This window comes from Phascolarctos cinereus, unplaced genomic scaffold (assembly GCF_003287225.1).
Source record: "Phascolarctos cinereus isolate Bilbo 61053 unplaced genomic scaffold, phaCin_HiC Scaffold_9;HRSCAF=440, whole genome shotgun sequence".
Taxonomy (NCBI): domain Eukaryota; kingdom Metazoa; phylum Chordata; class Mammalia; order Diprotodontia; family Phascolarctidae; genus Phascolarctos; species Phascolarctos cinereus.
In genome coordinates this window covers 143991496-144012796 of record NW_027556402.1, presented here as the reverse complement: position 1 = coordinate 144012796, position 21301 = coordinate 143991496, and the positions used below count along the sequence as shown (strand labels likewise).

The 21301-nt window shown below is 36.1% G+C and overlaps 2 protein-coding genes across 3 annotated transcripts in view; one reads left to right on the top strand and one right to left on the bottom strand.

Moving 5' to 3' along the window:
- PPAT (phosphoribosyl pyrophosphate amidotransferase) overlaps positions 1-21301 on the bottom strand; it is a 56136-nt gene that overhangs the window by 17589 nt on the left and 17246 nt on the right. The window contains exons 2-3 of one of the 2 annotated variants that reach the window (XM_078148193.1): positions 7603-9538; positions 228-297 (exon numbers count right to left, since the gene is read on the bottom strand). In XM_078148193.1, the coding sequence (XP_078004319.1) occupies positions 228-297; positions 7603-7793 (261 nt within the window). In that variant the 5' untranslated portion in view covers positions 7794-9538. The remainder of the gene's footprint in view (positions 1-227; positions 298-7602; positions 9539-21301) is intronic. The other variant, XM_020975349.2, reaches the window with a different exon arrangement.
- Positions 1840-21301, top strand: part of LOC110200171 (uncharacterized) — a 31278-nt gene continuing 11816 nt past the window's right edge. The window contains exons 1-6 of the mRNA XM_020975351.2: positions 1840-2226; positions 6019-6105; positions 9919-10347; positions 11582-11668; positions 17648-17725; positions 20563-20634. Coding sequence (XP_020831010.2) covers positions 2094-2226; positions 6019-6105; positions 9919-10347; positions 11582-11668; positions 17648-17725; positions 20563-20634 — 886 coding nt within the window. The 5' untranslated portion in view covers positions 1840-2093. The remainder of the gene's footprint in view (positions 2227-6018; positions 6106-9918; positions 10348-11581; positions 11669-17647; positions 17726-20562; positions 20635-21301) is intronic.

Genomic DNA, 21301 nt, shown 5'->3' with positions numbered 1-21301 from the left:
TTGGCAAGGCAATGGGGTTAAGTGACTTGCCTAAGGTCACACAGGTAATAAGTGTCAAGTGTCTGGTCTGAGACTGAATTTGAACTCAGGTCCTCCTGACTCCAGAGCCAGTGCTCTATCAACTGCACCACCTAGCTGTCCCTGCTAATTGTGTTTTTAATAAAATCATGATTAACTTGGTTTTAATGACAACGAGGAAATATGAAAATGAAAGCATATGACATTACCTTATGGGTTCGAATTGTTGGCATTAAACCACATCCATCACTTGTCACAATTCCAGCACTCTCCTGACCCCTGTGAACACAAAAAGGTATCATTGTTCAAACTGCCTACCTGATAAACTTTGTTGAATACACACACATACACACACACACACACACACACACACACACACACACACACACACACTCTTACAGAATCACACTGTATTAAAGTATACATGTGTATGTGTGTGTGTATGTATGCATGTATATATTACATTATACCACTTTACTGCCCTGCTCAAAAACGTTCAGTGACTTTCTACTGCCTAAAGAATAAACTAGAGAATCTTTAGGCTTTGTTCAGTTCTCTAAAACAAGGCTCTAACATATGTTTCCAGGCTTATTTCATACCCTTCACCTTCCTGCATTCCACCTGACAGTCCAACTAGATTAACTAACTGTTCTCCAGTCTCAACCTGCAGTCTCTCCCCTGTTTATATTTGTAGGACTGACCCCAAGTCTGTAATATATACCATGTGTCTTTTAAAATCTCTTTGTCATTGAGCTAAGGACGAGTGTTTTCCTGGAGCACTTTCTCTAGAATTCTCCTTTGACTTGCCTACATACAAGTCACAGCCCTTCTGTAATTTCCTTGAGAGCCTGAGAGTCTGGTTTTTCATCTCTCTATTCCCTAGCACAAGGGCTTACATAATACCTCGTACATAGTAGGATCCTAAAGAATATTTAAATGGCAACAGAATAAGCTTATGCATCCACCACATAAAACCAACTTGACTCTTTTGACCATATTAATTCAGTCTGACAGAAGGCTCAATTTATTGAAAAGTTGGTTGATTAGCATTCAGATCTAAATTTATCTTCCAAATGTATATATATTAATCTACTTCTTCTGTTAAATATTTTTAATTGAATATTTCCCACCACCTATCTTAACAACTGCTTCCTTAGTTATAATTAATATGTTAAAATTACCAATTGTCCTTTCCATCATGGTATAATGGAAAGAGTACTGGATAGAGTCTGAAGATACTGTGGAGTTGTGGATAAGTCATGTTAATATCTAGTACTATTGGTTTCTTTCTGTCAAGATTGTGACAATATCTACACTACACCTCAGGGTTGTGAGCAAAACATTTTGCAAACTATAAAGCAACTACACAGATGTAGATATTTATCGCCTTGGTACATAAATTACAAAAAATTGGCATGTTAAAGTCATTAGGCCAAACTGGTATCACCAGAATCAGTAAAGTTGCCTTTTACTTAACCTGTGAGGATTTTAGTAAATCTTATTGGGTAAAACAGTATAGTATGTAAGAAAGAGCTAAAAATTAAAAAAAAATTAATTCTTAATTGTCCTTTTTTTTTTAAATAGAGTGTAAGTTACCCCTCTTGCAGATACCCAGAAGCCTAATAATCATTTAGATCTTTGCTTCTTCATCACAAAGCCTGCTTATTTGGCAGTTTCTCAAGTTACACCCTTCAGGCAGCTTGAACCAGTTAAACGAGATCCTTTCAGCTCTGTGGAGCTTATTGACAACCAGTCGTCTGGTTTCCTAGGAAACAAAATCTTGGCTAGAAATAGTGAATCATTTCCAGGTCACTTTCAACATGGAGAGTGGAGCAGGAAAGCATTGGACTGAAGAGGAGGTTAAAGCTTTGCTAACTGTCTGGTCGGAAAAAAATATAAGGAAGCAACTTTACAGAACACTAAGAAATAAAGGAATATTCATTTACATTGCTAAAAGACTTCAGGAAAAAGGCATTTTCAGAGACTGGAAACAGTGTCGGGCAAAGTATAAAAATCTGAAGTATGAATACAGGACAGTTAAATATGCTCACAACTCTGGGGATCTCTCTAAAACTATGAAGTTCTTTCATGAGCTGGATGCAATATTACAACATGAACCTGTCTCACAATTAACAGAGGATGAAGACAGCAGGTACCTGGCAACTGAGACCCAGCTGGACATAAATACAGCCCCAAAGAACACCAAAGGTAAAAATATTCCTCCTGTGTTTTATTTCTAATAACGAGCTATTAGAATGCAGAGCTTTAAGTATATGTTATACATATATAGCTTAGAAGCAAACATAAAAATAAATTTAAAAATCCAATATCTAATTTATGCTTTGCATATAAAAAGCACCATTATAATCTCTAAAAACAGCATAACCTCATTAAAATGACTAACTACTCCTTGAGCATTTGTTAGAAATGTCTATCCTTTAAAATCTAGATTGAACCCTGAATCAGTCACAGCATTTTCTCAGCTTATCAAAAAGCTACAAAAACAAATTGTTAAATTATATTTTTCCACAACTCAAAATTAGGAGTTTGGTTTTTCACAATATTCAAAAAAATATAAAGCAATGAATTCATTTTGGGTTCCAGTTTAATGGGTTGTAAAATGAGAGGGGGTTAGAACACCTGATTTTAGATGTTTCTAGGGCCTCTTCTAACTGAAACAGTTCTACTTTTAAGATTTTTATCTAAATTAGGTTATGTTAATTAATAAAACCATTATGAAACTACACAATGTTATTCACCATTTACTGTTCTTTACACTGGGGCCACCTCCAGTCATTCTGATCTATATCTTGCTAGTGGACCCAGATGGCTCTGGAGGAGAAAGTGAGGCTGTGCAACCTTACTTCAATCCAATTTACTTCCAAGTAACGGCATCACCTTCTGATGTCATGGTCCTCTTTGAACCAAGGACAAACAACAACAGCAGCACTGCTTGGGGTACTGGTAAATTAGATTCCCCCCCTCCCTATTTGTGCACAAGTACATTAACATCATATTATATGGAGGATAACAGTAGGCAAAGAGGGAAAAAAATTTAAACTGTGATACATGAATTCACAAGCCAGTATTTAACAACTGTGGCAGCTGACATTTACAGAGTATTTGCTTTATTCACATACATTGTCTTTGCCGATAAAGACAAATCAATCTAATATATTTAGTGGAAGACCATGCACCCTTCTTCTCACCCCTCAAACTAAATTTAAGTTTTTCATTTCTCAACAATGTTCAGTGCTTAAATTTCTACAAAAATGAATGAATTTGATTCACATTAATGACATCCTCTTAACAACTGCGTTTTTAAGAAATCTTTTTGGACAATGACATTCTAAACCATTTCTGAGCACCCAGTCATTTGACTTCAGCAGACCACATTGGGGCAGCTCCTTACCAGCAAGGGATATTTTCCCCCCTTCCTAGTTTCCCTTTACCATTATCCTTAGAAATGATCCTAAGAACTTTCCTGAGGATTCTGAGGAGCAAGGAGAGAAAGAGTAATAAATGTAATAAAGGGAGGAGAGGAAGGAGGGTGGATGCTCTGCAGAGGATATGGTCCTTCTATTAGGAGAAAGATTCTTCTTTGCAAAGGGCCATTTAGAAAATATCTCGGCCATTGTGACCCGATTAGCCTCTCTCACAGCTTCCTATTGCTGAGAAGTAGTAATATGTGGCCACAATGTTTATGCTCCTTTTCCCTTTTTTAATAGAGGGTATTTCTGAAGGGCTGGGCATATTTTTTGAGGTGCCAAGACCCTTACAGCAAAGTACCTGTTTGGAGAAGGGAATAACTAACTACCAAAGAAGGCATTTAGTACCATTTATGGGAAGAGGAATAAGCAACAGACTAAGATGAGGACGTTTTGTTACAGTTGTTCTATGTGTGTGATTTGATTTTACTGTTGTGGAAAAAGGATCAAGGAATAGGAGCTTTCAGGCAAGTTATAAGGAGAATGGTCAAGTGCCTTCCTTGACCAAAGAGAGAGTTTTGGAATCAGAGTCCATTACCTTTCCCTTTCTAGGTGATGCTCCTATTTTCTAGTATTTCAAGGGCAGGTTCTAAAATACTCAACCATGTTCAAAACTTAAATTTCTATGAGGATGAGTGAATTTATTCACATTAATGATATCCTCTAAATAATTGCATTTTTAAAGAAATCTTTTTTGTCAATGACATTTTGAGATTGGTTTAGACCCATTCAAAATCTTAATTTGATTTATATATAATGCTTTTTATATTGTGCAAGGAATTAGGGCAAACTGTAATTAAAATCATTTCAGAACTGCTAGGGACTCAGTCACTAAGAATGACCTAGCTTCTCCAACTAGTGCAAAGTTTGACCACTACTATCCTAAGTGAGCAAGGGTATCTTTTCCTTTTCAACTCAAAGAGAAGAATAGACTTAATACCCAGGGTCATCACATTGCTACAAAGCAGTTTGTTTTTCTCTTCTTCCATGTTTGGAAAAATGAAGCAAGAACTCAAGAATTCAGACTTGTGCAAAATGCTTATTTATATCAATAGAATGTCCATGGCTATCAAGAACAGATGAATGCTATCAGCTGGCCCCAGTCAACAGGATCAGGGTACAAATATGAGATGAGGCAAAGCAAAGGAAGAAGTTCAGACAAACCCATGAAGAAAGGTTTTTTATTTCCAACAAAGAATTAGGTGTGTAATAAGGGAAAGATGCTAGGGAGAAAGGTATCAAATTATACCTCATGTATTTATTTCTAAAAGGTTGCTTAAGACAGTACAGAATTCTTGGTAGCACTCTTAAAAAAAAGTTAAATAAATAACACTACTTCCTAGGTGAAATTCTATCTGCAATAAACAATGACTATATTTTGCATTTTTCAGTAAGTAATCAATAAGGTAGTTAACCAAAGTCTTCCTCCATATTATAATGCTATTCCCAAATAGAGATGCTTTTCAGTAGATGTCTACTCTTATAAACCATTTCAATTCACACCAAGTACTCACAGATGTTACTTTTATCTCTATGTTAATATATTTAACTGGCAATGTTAGCTGCCTTAAAAAAATGGCCAATGAGATCAACAATCATCCAGTAATTGAAACTTTTTCCAGGAACCTTGCAATGAAAAAATGCTAATTGCATAACATCTACACTAGTGATATAATTCAAATATGGGGTGAAACAAATCAATGAAAATAAACGTCCAACCTTTATTTTAGCTTCTGAGACATACTGGCTAGTCACATAACCTCTCAGTGCCCGTCTGCATTAACTGAAGGACTTCCTCACCAGCACCCTCCACCAATGAAATCACAGGGATATTAAAAACCAAAACAGAACACCAAATACCTCACTGCATTTATGATTCAATTTCAAACGCCAATTTAATGAAACCCCTAGAATTGTTTAGTACTTTAGTTTTTTCTGTCAATTTGCTTTGGTGATATAGCATCACCCTCCTTGATAACTGAATAATTCACATCTGTGCCATACTTTATAAAAAGCCATAACACAACAATCAAAATTAGGTCACTTATCACAAAGACACTGACACAGAGTTCCTTTAAAAATATGAAGCCTTAGGGCATTTAAAGTAAAACTTGCCTTTGCACATTTCTCCAAAAATTATATACTTCATGAATCAAGATAGATGCAGAAAGTTATCTTAATCTGTGCAAAGCTCAAATACGCAGGATTGGCCAGTTCTGCGGGTTTTCCTTTGCACTGGAGGGCTAGTGCCAACTGCACAAATGCAATGTTGATAGAAAGTAACTAATAAATTTCTATTTAAATATTAAATAACTGATCGTATTTCGTTAAATTTGCTATACTATACTGTTACATTTGTAAAATATACCTGTTAAAATTTCTGATACCATATAGTCGCTATTAAACCTAGCCCAAATCACCAACATCTACTTTTAGCTCTATCTGTTCACAAGTATAATACATTCAAACGTATTTCCTCTGTGGCCAAATGGAAACTTTGTTCTTCCTTCAGGTGAAATACCAGTTGCATTAGAAGATGATGAGGATATTCCAAGGGATCCTTTACTTTTTATTTCTCATGTCACACCAATGGAACTAGGTATAGTATGGTGGAAACCCCCCCTCCAAAAAAAAAAAAGACAATAGGAAATAAAGTGAGAGTTTTAGTCTGAAAATGGGATTAAGGTGAAAGAAATTTCTAACCAGAAGTGGGGAGAATAATTCCTCTCTTTTCAATACTAAGGCTAAAAGTAGAAAGAATGCCCTTTTCTCCCTAGCATAAAGGCTTTAATAAAGATATCTAGGATTATGGTTCTACCCTATGCTCCCCCTTCCTCTTCCTTAAACAGAAAAAATAAAAAGGGCATTCCAAAACAAGTGATTCTTTAACCTTAAATAATAATCATCAGAAATTGAAGTCATTCTTTAACAATTACTTTTTCAATAATCATTTAAAGCCATTTAAAAAATTTTTTTATTAATTTATCAACAATAACTTCCATAAGCTTTTGAGTTTTAAATTTTTCTCCCCCTCCCTCCCTACCGCCCTCCCCAAGATGGCATGTAATCTAATATAGGCCCATACATATACATTCCTATTAAACATATTTTCACATTAGTGATGTTGTAAGTAAGAATTAGAACTAATAGGAGGAACCACCAGAAAGAGGAAACAAAACACAACAGAGGAAAAAAATGGCAAATAGTATGCTTTGATCTGCATTCAAACTCCATAGTTCTTTCTTTGGATGTGGATAGCATTTTCCATCATGAGGCTTTTGGAGATGTCTTAGATCCTTGTATTGCTAAGAGGGGGTTAAGTCTATCAAAGTCAGTCATCACTCAGTGTAGCTGTTACTGTGTACAACATTCTCCTGGTTCTGCTCACTTCACTCAGCATCAAACCATACAAGTCTTTCCAGGTTTATCTGAAGTCTGCCTGTTCATCATTTCGTATAGCACAGTAGTGTTCCATTACATTCATATATCACATTCACAATTATGATTACTGTCTGTCTTTCTCTCCATCCTTCCCTCCCCACCCCCCCACCCTCTTTTATGCTCTTCTTTCTCCTTTTCCCTCCTAATGTTTTGCTTTTGACCACTGCCTCCTTCAGTCCCACCTCCCTTCTATTAGCCCCCTCCCTTTTCTTTCCCCTTTTCTCTCCTACTGCCTATATGGCATGTTAGATTTCTATGCCTGATTATGTTATTCCCTTCTTGAGCCAAATCTGATGAGAGTAAAGTTCAAATAATGCTCATCTGCCTCCTTTTCTTTCCCTCTGCTGTAATAGGTTTTTGTGCCTTTTCCTGTGATGTAATTCACCCTTGTCTGCCTCCTCCTTTCCTTTTCTCTCAGTACATTTTCTTAGTTAGATCAAATTAATTCACTTACTTGGATCCATTTAACCCACTTGATTAGATTTTTTTCATCACTACATCAAAGTCAATTTATACTCACCCCCTTTATGTATACCCCTTTAACATGGTGTAGTAACAATACAGTTCTCAAGAGTTACAAGTATCATCTTTCCTTGTAGGCATGTAAACAATTTGCCCTTATTAACAACATATTGTATCTTTCTGTCCCATTTACCTTTTTATATCTCTTGAGTCTTGTATTTGAAGATCAAATTTTCTGTTGAGCTCTGGTCTTTTTATCAGGAAGTTATGGAAGTCCCCTCTTCCGCTGACTATCCATCTCCTCCCCTGAAAGATCATGCTCATTTTTGCTAAGTAGTTGATCCTTGGTTGTAATTCAAGCTCCTTTGCCTTATGGAATATCATATTCCACCCTAAGGTCTTTTAACGTAAATGCTGCAAGGTCCTGTGTACTCCTAACTGTGGTTCCATGATATTTAAATCCTTTCTTTCTGGCTACTTACAGTATTTTCTCTTTGACCTGGCAATTTTGGAATTTGGCTACTATATTCCTTGGTGTTTTCAATTTGAGATCTCTTTCAGGAGATGAACAGTGGATTCTTCCTCTGGCTATTTTACCTTCTGGTTCTAGGACCTCAAGGCAGTTTTCCTTTATGATTTCCTGAAAGATACTATCCAGGCTCTTTTTTTCATCGTGATTTTCAGGTAATTTTTAAATTGTCTCTCCTGGATCTATTTTCCAGGTCAGTTGTTTTACCAATGACGTATTTTACACTGTCATCTATTTTTTCATTCTTTTGTTTTTGTTTGACTGATTCTTGCTCTCTCATAGAGTCATTAGCTTCCATTTGCTCAATTCTAATTTTTAACACATTGTTTTCTTCTATTAGATTTTGTACCTCCTTCCCCATTTGGCCAATCGTATTTTTTAGGGACTTCTTTTCTACAGTTAATTTTTGTCCTTCCTTTTCCAAGCTATTGACTCTCTCTTGCATACCTCTCATTTCTTTTCCCATTTTTTCTTCTACCTCTCTCGTTTAACTTTTAAAATCCTTCTTGAGCTCTTCTAAGAAGGCTTTCTGGGCTTCAGACCAGTTCATATTCCCTTTTGAGATTCCAGATGTGGGTTTGTTGACAATGTTGTCCTCTTCAGAATTTCTGCCTTGATATTCACTCTTTCCATAATAAGAATCCATAGTACATTTCTTTTTGCTCATGGTGTCTGCTTATTTCCTGGCCTTTAAAGAGATTGGACTCTCCTGCTGGGGAGCAGAGGGCATTGACCCAAGCTTCTTGTGTTGGAAGCCTAAGGCCTGGTCAATGGCTTTGTGTGCTGGCGCCTCCAATGTTGGCAGTTGGAGGCTGCAGGATTCTGGCAGCTTACCTGGTGTTGGGCTGGAATCAGCAACACTGGAACTCTAGGAGTAGGACTGGGTAGTGTGGCTCCTGGAGATTTCCTGGTCACCCAGGCTTTTCCTTCCTTTTGCTTTCTTCAGTTCCTTTCAGATGGATGTTGTAGGGTCTTTATCCACCTGCTGCTGCTACCCTTAGTTCTGCTGAGGCCCTGGAAGAGCCAGTTGCTGTAGAATGCCAAGGCACCTGGTGGTTTTCTGAGCCGGTTTCCACCAATTCCCCCGCCCTCAATGAGGCACTCGGGGGTGCAGGTGTTGGTGTTTGCTTGCTGCACCACCTGGGCTTCAGGATCTCTTCCTGGTATGCTGAGGTGGGGCTTTCCACTAGCTTGCTGTACTACTCCCCTTCCCCCAAGGTAGGAGGGGCCTTTCCAGTTAATTCCTCAAGCTACTTGGGCTGTTGGACTGCTGCACCCCATCTTTCTTCTGGTTCAGCTGTTCCAGAGTTTTTCCTGGGGTGATATTTTCTGGGTTTTCAGGGGTTAATAGAGGAGTGTAAGAGAGACTCACCTCTTAGTCCACCATCTTGGCTCCCAGAAGCAGGAGTGTGATAAAGCCATTTTTTGTACAAGCAAAGCACTAATTGTTTTAAGGGGTAGAGGTAGGAAAGGAAAGGGGGAAAAGGATCCAAATCCATTTTTACAGCCTTCTGGGAATGAAGGGCCTGAATTTCTCCACCATGAGAGTAAGGTATCAGATCATTATGGAACTTCCATGGCTTTCCAAAGGTATAAAAACCTGAAAGGAGAAGGTTAGAAGGAATGGGTTTTAAGAATTAGGTTTAGTGAGACACTTCCTTAAGCAATAATGTAAACATTTTCCTACAAATAACACACGTAGCAAAGAAGTGTATTCATTTGTTCCGGAAAGACAATGAGTGTCAATTATAAAGGCAGGAGACTGAGATGGTATTGAAGAAAACTTGGGACAAAATGTTGGGACATCATCCTCAACTTTGTTAATAAATTCAGACAATCATAATGAACAACTTTGCCAGTTAATGTTTTACTTTCTCCTTATTTTTTGAGGAAAATAAGTTATTCTACTTCCAAACAAAAGTTTTTCCCTTACTGACTTTCTTCCTTCTTCCTCCTTTCTTTTTATCCCACCTGATACAGGTAAACCATCATCAATACTGAATTCTTCTAATAATCCAACATTTATTCCAAGTGTAGCAAATGAAGGAGGAAAACACTGGACTATAAATGAAGTCAGGGCTCTAATAGGCATTTGGTCAGACAAAAACATTCAAAAACAACTAGAGGGAACCATGAGAAATAAAAGAATATTTGAACAAATTGCTGCCAAACTTCAGAAATTTGGCATAGACAGAGACTGGAAGCAGTGTAGAACAAAATATAAAAACCTAAAACACGAATACAAAATTGTAAAAAATTCTCAAGACTTGGGCACAGCTAAAAGTATGAAATTTTTCACTGAATTGGATGCTATTCTTGGACATACTACAGAACAATTACAAAAACTAGAAAACAAAGGAAGACAAAGACCTACAAAACAGACAGATATAAAAATGGAAATTAACAGAGGTAGGTATTAAAGCATATTAATATTTTGTTTTATACAAAGTGAAAATCATGCAAGCTGTATAAAAGAAACAATTAGTGAAAAAATTAGATTTTGTAAACAGTGCTATTAATCAAGGAAATTAGAATAAGACAAGTAAAATTGTTTTGAAAATGGAGAATTCTTTTAAGCCAGATGCTAAAATATAAAGGTTTCGGCAAAGTAGATTCATACCAAACAAGTGAGGAAGATGCTGAACACACAGGGAAATGTGATATGACAGGAAACAGCATTAACATGGTGGTGCTTGCTGCTGATGATCAAGAAACTAGAATTCCAGTCTTGGCCATAATACTACTTATGGGATTTGAAATAGATCACCTAATTTCTGAGGTCAGCTTCCTCATCAATAGCAGTAACAATAATAATATCCTATAAAGTGGTGTTTTATATTGTCTCTATTTAACTGGGACTGAGGTTTAAATGACTTAACCAAAGTCATGCAGTTTGTGTTGGTGCTGTCATAGAAATGCTGGTCTACTAAGTCAGGTGATCTTTCCACTGTATTAAGATGTCCACAATGGTGTCTAAATCATTTTTAAGGTTCCATTATCAAAATCTTATGATTCTATGTGCCTAGGTCTAAGTTGGACAAAACAGAAACTGAGAAAAGAGGATGAGAGAGGAATTTAAGAAACAATTTATTATGGGGTCAAAATAAGAGGTTCCAATTACAAGTAATTGCAAAGTTCTTGAAAACTAGGTATGTGGAAAGGGACACCTCCCTATACTTCAACAGGATGGGAATAGCTGCAGTATCTTTGAAAAGCACCAATGACTTTTGGGTCAAATAACACACTAATACGAGGCAAGCATTCCGAAACCCAACCTTCTGATAGAGGTGATTTTGGACATGAACAATAAGAGAATTTGTTTTGCTTGACCATGTATACTTGTTATAATATTGGTTTTTCTTTTTTTATTTTAAATTGGAGGAGAGGGAAAATTTTTTGCTTGATAATTTTTGCTTAATTTATGATGACATGATATTTTTAAAAAATCTTTAAGGTAGTATCCCCTCTCCTTCCAAAGGATCAATAATTAAATTAAATTTAAAATTAAATTCTAAATAATTAAGCAAGAGGGCAATAGCTACAGTATTTTATATTAAACATATTCTAAAGGGAAAAACTGAGACTTAGAAAACATTGTTCTTTAAAATGCATAAACATATACATAAATGTTATATTTATACAGTAATTTCTGGAGATATAGTTGAAGACTCAGTTAGCAACAAATCTGAAGACCTAGAAGAAGCATCTGTAAAAGGAAATCATGATAAAGGTAAGAGGTTTTTTTCTCTTTAATTCCAAATTTGTGATATAAATTATAGATATACATATACATATTTTTGTGAGGCAATTGGGGTTAAGTGACTTGCCCAGAGTCACACAGCTGGTGAGCGTTTAAGTGTCTGAGGTCACATTTGAACTCAGGTCTTCCTGACTCCAAGGCCGGTGGTCTATCCACTGCACCACCTCCCTGCCCAAATTACATATGTTTTAAAAAACAAAACAAACTCTCAGAAGAACATTACAAGTAAGGTGTTAACAAATTCATGTTGGATAACCAATCTAGTCCAACCCCCTCATTTAACAACTAAAGCAACTGAGGCCCAGAGAGTCTGAAGTGACTTGCCCAACATTCCATATATGAAAATCTGCAGAGGTGGAACCAGAACCTAGGTCTCCGACTACAAAATCATCTTCTTCCTTTCACCATGACTACAAATGTAGAAATGGAGCAATGTTACCAGCTTGTATAAGTATCTATTTTAGAAGTAGGGGTTGAGAAGAGGGCTTGAGTTAAAACCCTGGCTCTGCTGCTTAATTTTACTTTGGTCAAACCTCTTAACCTAGGGGGCCCCGAGTGTCCTCATGTGTAAAATGAGAGAATTTCACCAAAAGGCTTTTAAAAATCTTTTCCCTGGTATGAATCTATGATCACATAATCTTGTGAATTCTGCCTACAATCTCAGGACATACATGGGAAAGAGCAACAAAATATGTAACACCCTGCCTTTCTGACAGTCAACAACTTTGACCACCTGAAACAAAGTCCCAAACCCACATTCTCAAAAATCCTCTAAGAAATTATCTCCCAAAAACACAGGAGAGGCATTAAATCACCGCAGATCCATGTGTACTGAATTTCAAATTTTTGAAGTATAAAATTGAGGTTATTAAACTAAACAGCTTGTATTATCTAGTCTTCCCTAATCACATTCCTAGTTCATGAAGGTAACATAATGGGAGCTGGGTGAGGGGAAGAAAAGTGGAAAAAATAACAAAAGGACATTAGGAGAGAATCATCAACTAAAAAACAGCAGTATTGGAGAACTCAGTCAAACATCAAAGTAATCTGTATTTTTTATATTACATCACTAATTCATAGATGACTAACAAAAAAAGTGTAATGATGTCCTATATATATATATTTTATATATATATATATGTATAATATATACATATATGTGTATACACACACATACACACACACACACACACACACATATTATAGTTAAACCTCAGCTATTTGGAAATTTCACCTAAAGGGAACCCCTCATTTCCCAGTGATACCAGATAAGTGACATGATGTTATTATACATATACATACATAAACATGCACACTCACACACGCACATGAGGCTGCATTAGTCTATTGTTTTGAGATCACTGGTTTCACTACTAAAACATATATGTAAGTATGTGCTGCAATAACTTTCACATATTCTGTAATTTTAAACATCAGTGAACATATCAAAAAATGTAGTGTAGTGAAAGGAGCACTGGATTTAAGGCCAGAAGATCTGGCTACAAGTCCCAACTTTGACATTTACTATTATTACCTCTGAGACCTTGAGCAAATCACTTAACACATAGGTGTCAAACCGGCATCCCTCAAACATTCCTCAAAACTCTCCAGTGAAGTTAACTTAGTTAATGTAACTTGTAATAAGTTAATGTAACATGAGAGGGGGGAAATTGAGAATTGTTTCTCAAATGAGAAATATTTAACAAAATAAATAAAAATACAAAACAACATAGATAATGTTAATTTGTAGCCAATATGAAGCCACAGAGATTTACTTCTATTTAGAGTCTGACAACATTGACTTAAAATATGAGCTTCAGCTCTTTTACCAGTAACATCTGCTATGGACTACTTTGGAAATCTTTAACCTTTTTTATTTGCATCATTTCAAAAAATATATAATTTTTTAAATGCCGCATCTTAAATTCAATAATTTATTGTAAAATTGTGGGGTTTTCCTACATTGAAACGTTGATGATGAAAAATTATGTCACGTATAATAACTGTATAGTATCGTATTGTAAACAAGTCATTACATGCACATATTCCTGCCAATGCATGCTGGGCTTCCCAGTGCAACATGCTTGTCTGCCAGCTACTTTCAGTTATAACGTGTATTTATTTGCAAATAATGCAATCATTATGACTTTAACTCTGTTACACAACAGATGAAACATATTTGAATGTTTCAAATTTTTCTTTCCTTCTCTTCTTCCCTTATTGTTTCCACTGCCCTCTTATTTTTATTCAACACCCCCCCATAATTGCACCAGAGGTTACTACCATCCCCACCCCTAATCGTTCCAGCACCCTCCTAGGGGGCAGCATCACCCACTTTGGGAACCTCTGTCTAAACTGTTAATAAAAGGATTACATATTTACACTAAAAGGGCCCTTAGAAATCATCTAATCCAACTCTCTGCACATTTCACAGATGAGGAAACTGAGACCCAGAGAGGTTAAGGTCTCACAGTTTGTGGCAAAAATAGGATCTACCTTGGTGAATTATCTTTAACTCTATTCAAAGAATGAAAGAAACAGATAGCTAGTTAACACATAAGGAGATAAAATTCTACACTAAGTTATGCAGTTTAACCCCCTATTAGATATTTATCAGAAAGGATTTTAAATTTCAGTTTTACATAAAAGACAATTCATAATTCCTTTCAGGGAGGTCAAGAGCACAAAGGAACATTGTACCTATTCCCTCCCTCCATATATGTGGGCTTAACCTTTTTTGTCATAGACTCCTTTGGTATCCTGGAGCTCTTCTCAAAATAAGATTTTTAAATGAATAAAATACATAGGTTCACAAGGGAAACCAACTATAATGAAATTTAAACATGTAATATTAAGACACTGTAAGAAAAGCAAAAAGGAGTGTCCTTTTCTACCAACTGGTGCAAAACAACAACAAAGGTAGAAACCTCTTTTCCCAAACAGAAAGAAGGGTCAAGTACCCTAATACCTTAGGTAAAACAGAGGCTCTGTCTGGCACTGTGGAACATGCTTTGGAGTCAGGAAGACCTGGATTCAAGAGACATACTAGCTACAGGCTATGGGCAAATCACGTAAGCTCTCAGTACAAGCAGCTCTAAGACTATGGTGGGAAAGAGGTATGATACTAAATTTGAAATCATAGGATCTGGGTTCAAATCTCAGCTCTGACAGTACTTGTGTGACATTGGTCAAAACCTCCCTTGACCTGGTTCCTAAATTACAAAACAAGAGGATTATACTAGGTGACCTTGGTGATCCCTTCTATTAATGATCCAAGTTCTGCACTGGTAGAGGGAGTAACCATAATGGGGATTTCTTAAATCACTGATGTGAACCCGAAAAACAAAAACAAAAAAAACTGGGTGTAAACACGTTATATAAACAAAAACACAACCTGTATTAGTTACAATAGCCTTGGTCTTAAAAGGTTACTTACTCCAAGCTTACTACCAGCAAGAGTTCTATGCTCCCTCTTCACAAAATTGGTTTACAAAGCAGTTAACCTTTATCACTTATTTGTCTCTGCCTTATTTTCCTCCAGTCTCACCTCATTTGGTTTACCTCAAGAATATCATGCTACTACTGCCCACTATAATTATTAATATTTTAATAAATAATGTAATAATAAAAAATTCCTGGTAAGTGCTTCAACAAAACTCAACTACCTATCTGCTACTGAACTCACCCTCCAATCTCACTCCTCATGGCTTTGGTTCTATTCTTCAGAGTCTCTTTCCTCTCAGTTGGTACCTACTGACCAACTCATCTTCAAAACCAACTCAAATTTCACCTCCTCCAGGAAGCATTCCTTCATTCCACTGGCCAGAAACCTCACCTAACATTTTACTTTTCTCTTTAAAGAACCTTTATCATTCTATGGTGCATATTGTGGTTAAGAGTCTCAGTCAAGCGCTTCTCTATTTCTTAATCTAACACTTTGCCTTGCATAGAGTAAGCACTTCATGTCATGTCTTTTTAACCATGATAAACCAAATAGCTATTTTGAAAATAGCTTATACTTATGTCAACCAATTTGATAATCATGAAAAACCCAAGAGATGGGTAATGTAAGTCTTATTCCTAACTGGCACAAGACTACCTAACAAATATGGGGCAGAAGCAAGATTCCCAACTCTTCTGACTCCACATTCAGTGTCCTCTTCCTGAACCCAGGTGCTTGCTTCTCATATAATAGTTCCTTCCTATTTTACTTTTTCTAGGGCAGAATTTCATGTCAATTCAGTAAACACTTACTAAACACCTATAGCATGCAGAACAAATGTAACAACATTTTACTTCTAAGTTTCAAGAATCTGAGTCCTAATTTCTTCTATATCTTGTTGTCCAGTATTTTCTACTCCATTCAAAATCTTAATACTGAACTTCCAAATTACTTAGCCTCCAAAGAAATAAGTATTATGCAATGATTAGAGATCACTGGTCATCAAACTACTATCACATGAGTTGAGGGTGTTTTTTTCATTTTAATAAATGAATAATTTAAAAATAAACAAGAACAGGCTACTAATTCCAAACCATTCATGTGAAAGAATGGCTTATTCCTAAAATTTTAATCCTTCCAACCAGCTAAGTGGAAGAAATTTGCCAAAGTAAGGGATGCCTTCTGCGATTAGACCCTAAAATCTCCTTATCATAGTACTAATTCATAAAAAAGAGAAAAGAAAAATAAATAGTTGAATTACCCAATGATCAAGTGAGGCTGTTTTACAGTTGATATTTTTACTGGAATAAGCAAAAAGTTGCTTTTCTGAAATGTACACTTCCTTTATTTTCCCATTGTATCATCCAGTACAAGTAGGAGAGAAACAAAACAGTATAGAAGAAAAGAGATGCCTGCTAACACAAGAAGAGACATTCAATAACCCCATGTTCCGTCCTAGGTGAAGGACAGAGAGAAACTAACAGAACTCCCCTTTACTATCAGTGAACATTTTTCTGATATAACATTTAGGGACTATCTCTGCTTTTCTGGCAAGTTTTTATTGAGCAATATAATTATCTCAGGCAACCCAACTCCTGTACGAGATAGACACACTTCGATAAGGGCATAAAATGAATAAATATATTCAGGTAAATTACATTTTTAGTCATCAAAACAGGGCTTTTTTAACAATCTGAACTTTTAAAAATATTTTAATGTCAAAATATGTCAAAATCATTGACTTCCTTAGTAACCTTCTGTATTTTATTTTATGCATTTAAAAAGGTTTCCTTAAGCTTCACAAATTTGCCTCAGAGATCCAGGAGACATTGAATGCTAAGAAGACTTCCTTTAAAAGGAACAGATCATATTTTAAAGTCTTGGTTTCCCTCCCTTTTATAAGTAGATTTTTCAAAAAGTAAACTTATCAGTTTAATAAGAAACATTCTAGGAGATGGCAAGCAGAGGGCACTAAAGTTCCAATGCTACCATAGAGGAAAGTTGTCTTACTTTCAAAAAAAAAAAAATCAGCCATGCAAAACTTACTATCAACTACCTGTAAGGAATCAACTATTTTTCTAGCATATATGGGACCAAAATAACAGCCAACAAATTAATTTGCTTTCATGTTAGACTGAAAATAATTTCAGTTTCTTTAAAATGGAATAGTTACTTATTTTCCTACTCCATATTTCTGTAAAATAGTTTTAATTGAAAACTGAATTGAAGTGATCGTTACTTTAATAATACAAATTAAGCTACATGTGAATTATAAAACACTAATAGTTATACCATATATATATATATATATATATAATTTTTTTTTAAGGCAATTGGGGTTAAGTGACTTGCCCAGTGTCATACAGCTAGTAAGTATCAAGTGTTTGGTCTGAGGCCACATTTGAACTCAGGTCCTCCTGACTTCAGGGCCAGTGCTCTATCAATTGCAACACTTAGCTGCCCTGTACACCATATATTCTCACAATACTGTTTTTATTTTTATCTAGTTCAAAGTCCAGTTAAAGAAGCTGAAACAATTGAGGACCCAAGAGTTGTGCACATAAAAAGAGAAAGTCCAGACACAGGTAAGTTCAGAAATTTAATAACAGGCAAGAATTTTTAACGCTAGAAAGTTTTTTTAAAACGGTTACAAACCAGGTTAATAAAATCATTTAAACTAACTGCAATTTTTTCATCCTTAATTTGTCTCCTTTCCATTCCCTTTTCATCTCATGTGGTCATAGCTAGGAGATATTCTGCTCTTCTATTCCTTCCTACTTTTTTCACTCCGGATTAGTCTTTCAATATTTTCTTCCTACTTGTTGATTATAAGTACATTATAATATCCTTTTACATGAATACACCAAAATCTATTCAGCCATTCTCATTTGGGCTACTTCTAGCTTTTTACAATTACAAATAATTCTGCTATGAACATACTTGAAGAAAAAATTCATTTGTTGTTTTATTTCTTGATAACTTTCAGTGTATATTTCTAACAATGGAATTGCTCTGTTAAAGGATACATTTATTTTTTCTAACTTTTGTTCTCCAGAAAGATTCCAGAAGGGAATAATTTCAGATGGGAAAAAGCATTTATGGAGTGTCTACTACATGCTAGGCATGGTGCTAAGTGCTTTGCAAATCACATATACAGGGCTTTTCTCCTGACTGGATTCTTTGAAATGTTCTGGGCTACTCTCTGAATGAAGCCACTGCCATATTAACTACAATGATAGAGCATCTCTCTAGTGTAAATCCACTGAAGATTAGTGAGATGAGCTTTGAAGCTAATTGCTGATCACATTTCAATGCTTTTTCCCTCTTGGTGGATTTTATGATGAACACAAAAATGTTTCACATTTAAAATTCCCTATTACATTTATCACACTTATAGTTTCTCCCCACAATATATACTAAAATGCTCAAACTTGATTTACCTTTGAATTCTTTCCCTCAGTGATCAAATATATTGTGTTTCTTTCCTCAGCGTTCCCTTTCATGCCTAGAGAAATCTGAAGGAAATCTATATTCTTTTCCATTGTTCATATTTGTAGGTTTTCTCCCCTATATGGGTGCTAGGATATGTAATAAGTTGACATCTTCTAACAAAATTTTGTGCACATAGCTCACATGGATATGGTCTCTCTCTGGTATCCTTAGAAGAAATATGGGGGCAGCTAGGTATCGCAATGGATAGAGCTCCAGTCTTGGTGTCAGAAGGACCTGAATTCAAATCCAGCCTTGACAATTGACACTTACTAGTTGTATGACCCTCGGCAAGTCACTTAACCCCAACTGCCTCACCAAAAAAAAGCAAAACAAAAAAAATATAGGAGTTCAGAAGAGGAGTAGGGTGAGGATCGGAAGCAACATCAAAGATGTCAAAGAGGAAATTTTTTTAAATGATTTAAATGAAATTTTTTTTAAAAGGAGATTTTTTTAAAAATGAGCTGATAACATGGTGAAATCAAGGAATAACTGATAAAAGGCCCTAACACTACAATAAACATCAGAAAAATTCCAAAGGCCTTCAATACATTTGTGGGTGCCTTATGGCAAATGGATTGAAAAACATGGACAAGACTGGCAAATGATAGGCAGGCATGGATAGCTTGTGATCTTAATCACTGCATCAAATACCTACACTAGTGAGATTTCAGATTCACTGGAGTATCATTTCTAAATAATCACTTTTTCATTCATTTTGATTTCCCCATCTACTGCTTTTAGAGATCTTTTTAGTTGTGGATTTTTTTTTCAATTTTAGGTGATTGGGGTTAAGTGACTTGCCCAGGGTCACACAGCTAGTAATAGTTGTAGATATTTGTTAACAAATTTTTTCAGGTCTTGTTTTTGTTGGAAATTAATGTTGCCGTTTTCAAAAAATATCATCTATTTGCTGGGATACAAAAGTATTTTGAAACTTTACAATTTTTGATAAATTCAACTTTTTTCTAATAGTTGCATAATTGTTTCATGTCGATATTATTCTATAATTTAACAATTATAAGAAAGGTAACATAGCATAGTAAATACCTAGGCCTGGGGTCAGAAAGACTTGGAATTAGGTCTTGGCTTTGGCACATTACAGCTAAGTGATCACAAAAAAGTTATTTAACCTTTCAGTGCCCCAAGAATCTCCCCAAATCTGTAAACTACAGTTTAGTTACTGAAAAGTGGTAGAAAAGCCCACATCTTTTAGCTCTCACCCAAATGAGGCAGGAAAGGAGTAGCCCAACATGCCTGCCTTAGGGGTAAGGGAAGAATAGATAAGAGGCTCCACACCCACTTTGGGAGTTGGGGGCAAAGAAAACCAGGAGTTCAGCAGCCTCTGGGGAAAAGAGAAGATGGTACAGTGATAACCCTGCTCAGACTAGGTGCTGAGGGGCAAAAGGTTGAGAGGGAACTCCTCAGTCTGGTGTTGTGACTCTGGGCCTTCAAGGCTCTAGATCAGCATGTGAGGCCAGAGAGGAAAAGGCCTATTTCTTCAACCCAGAAAAAGAAGGTAGGGGTGAATGGTCTTGGGTACAAAGAGCACCCAGAAGTCATTATCAGTGCAGGCTGACATAATCTTCCCTTTTCCTGCTTTTCCCAGGTTTTTCACTTTTTGGTAACAAGAAGGAATTGGGTAGTATTTTTCAATCAGTAAAGATTCTAATAGAGCTGTCTCTACTGGCTTCTCATCTCACAGACAATTCTTAAACAAGTACTACTTTCCATGGGAATGTTAACTACCTAGATACCCAATTAAAAAAGAAATGAGAAGTTGAAAGCCAATCTACTTCTAAAGATGTCACTAGGATTTTCATTCTTCCACTTAATTTAGCATAGGCTTTGAAATGGGACATTTGTATTCAGAATGGAGGAAATGAAATATTCCACATGTGAATGGATTCACTGTTCATTTGTTTTCTTGCAGATGAAGACTCCTTAAGTACTATTTCAGAAGATCTGGGTGGCCCAATAGAAACAGATGAAGTAAATGGGCCAGGTATAAGATCTGCTTTCATTAAATTATTAATAATATTATCTTGGCAATGGGAAAGGGGAATCTATTCAATCAACAAACATGTACTAAGTGCCTACTAGGTGCCATACACTGTGCTAAGTGCTGGGGTTACAAAAAAGAGACAAAGACGGTCCCCACATTTAAGGAGCTAACAAACTGATAAGGGAGACAATATACAAATATACACAGAGAGAAGGGGAGAGAGAGGGTCGGGAGGGGAGGGAGAGGGAGAGAAAGCGAGCACTATATACAGGATAAATAGGAAATAATTAACAGAGAGAAGGCATTAGAATTAAGAGGGGTTGGGTAAGGCTTCCTATAAAAGATGGGATTTTAGTTGGGATTTAATCAAAAGAAGTCAGTAGGGAGAGGAGGGAGGGAGAACATTTCCACGCATAAGGGAGCCAGAAAAAATGCCCACAGCCAAGAGGCCTGTGTCACAAAATCTAAGAGCACCTGTTCTGAATGTCAAACAGTCTTTTATATTTGATCCTAGAGACAACAGAGAATCAGTGGAATTTACTGAGTAGGACAGCGACCTTTAAGAAAATCACTTTATGGCTAAATAGAGGAAGAGGATGGATTAGAGTGGAGAAAGACTACAGGCAGGATAACTTACTGGCAGGAAACTGCAATCATTAAGGTGTGT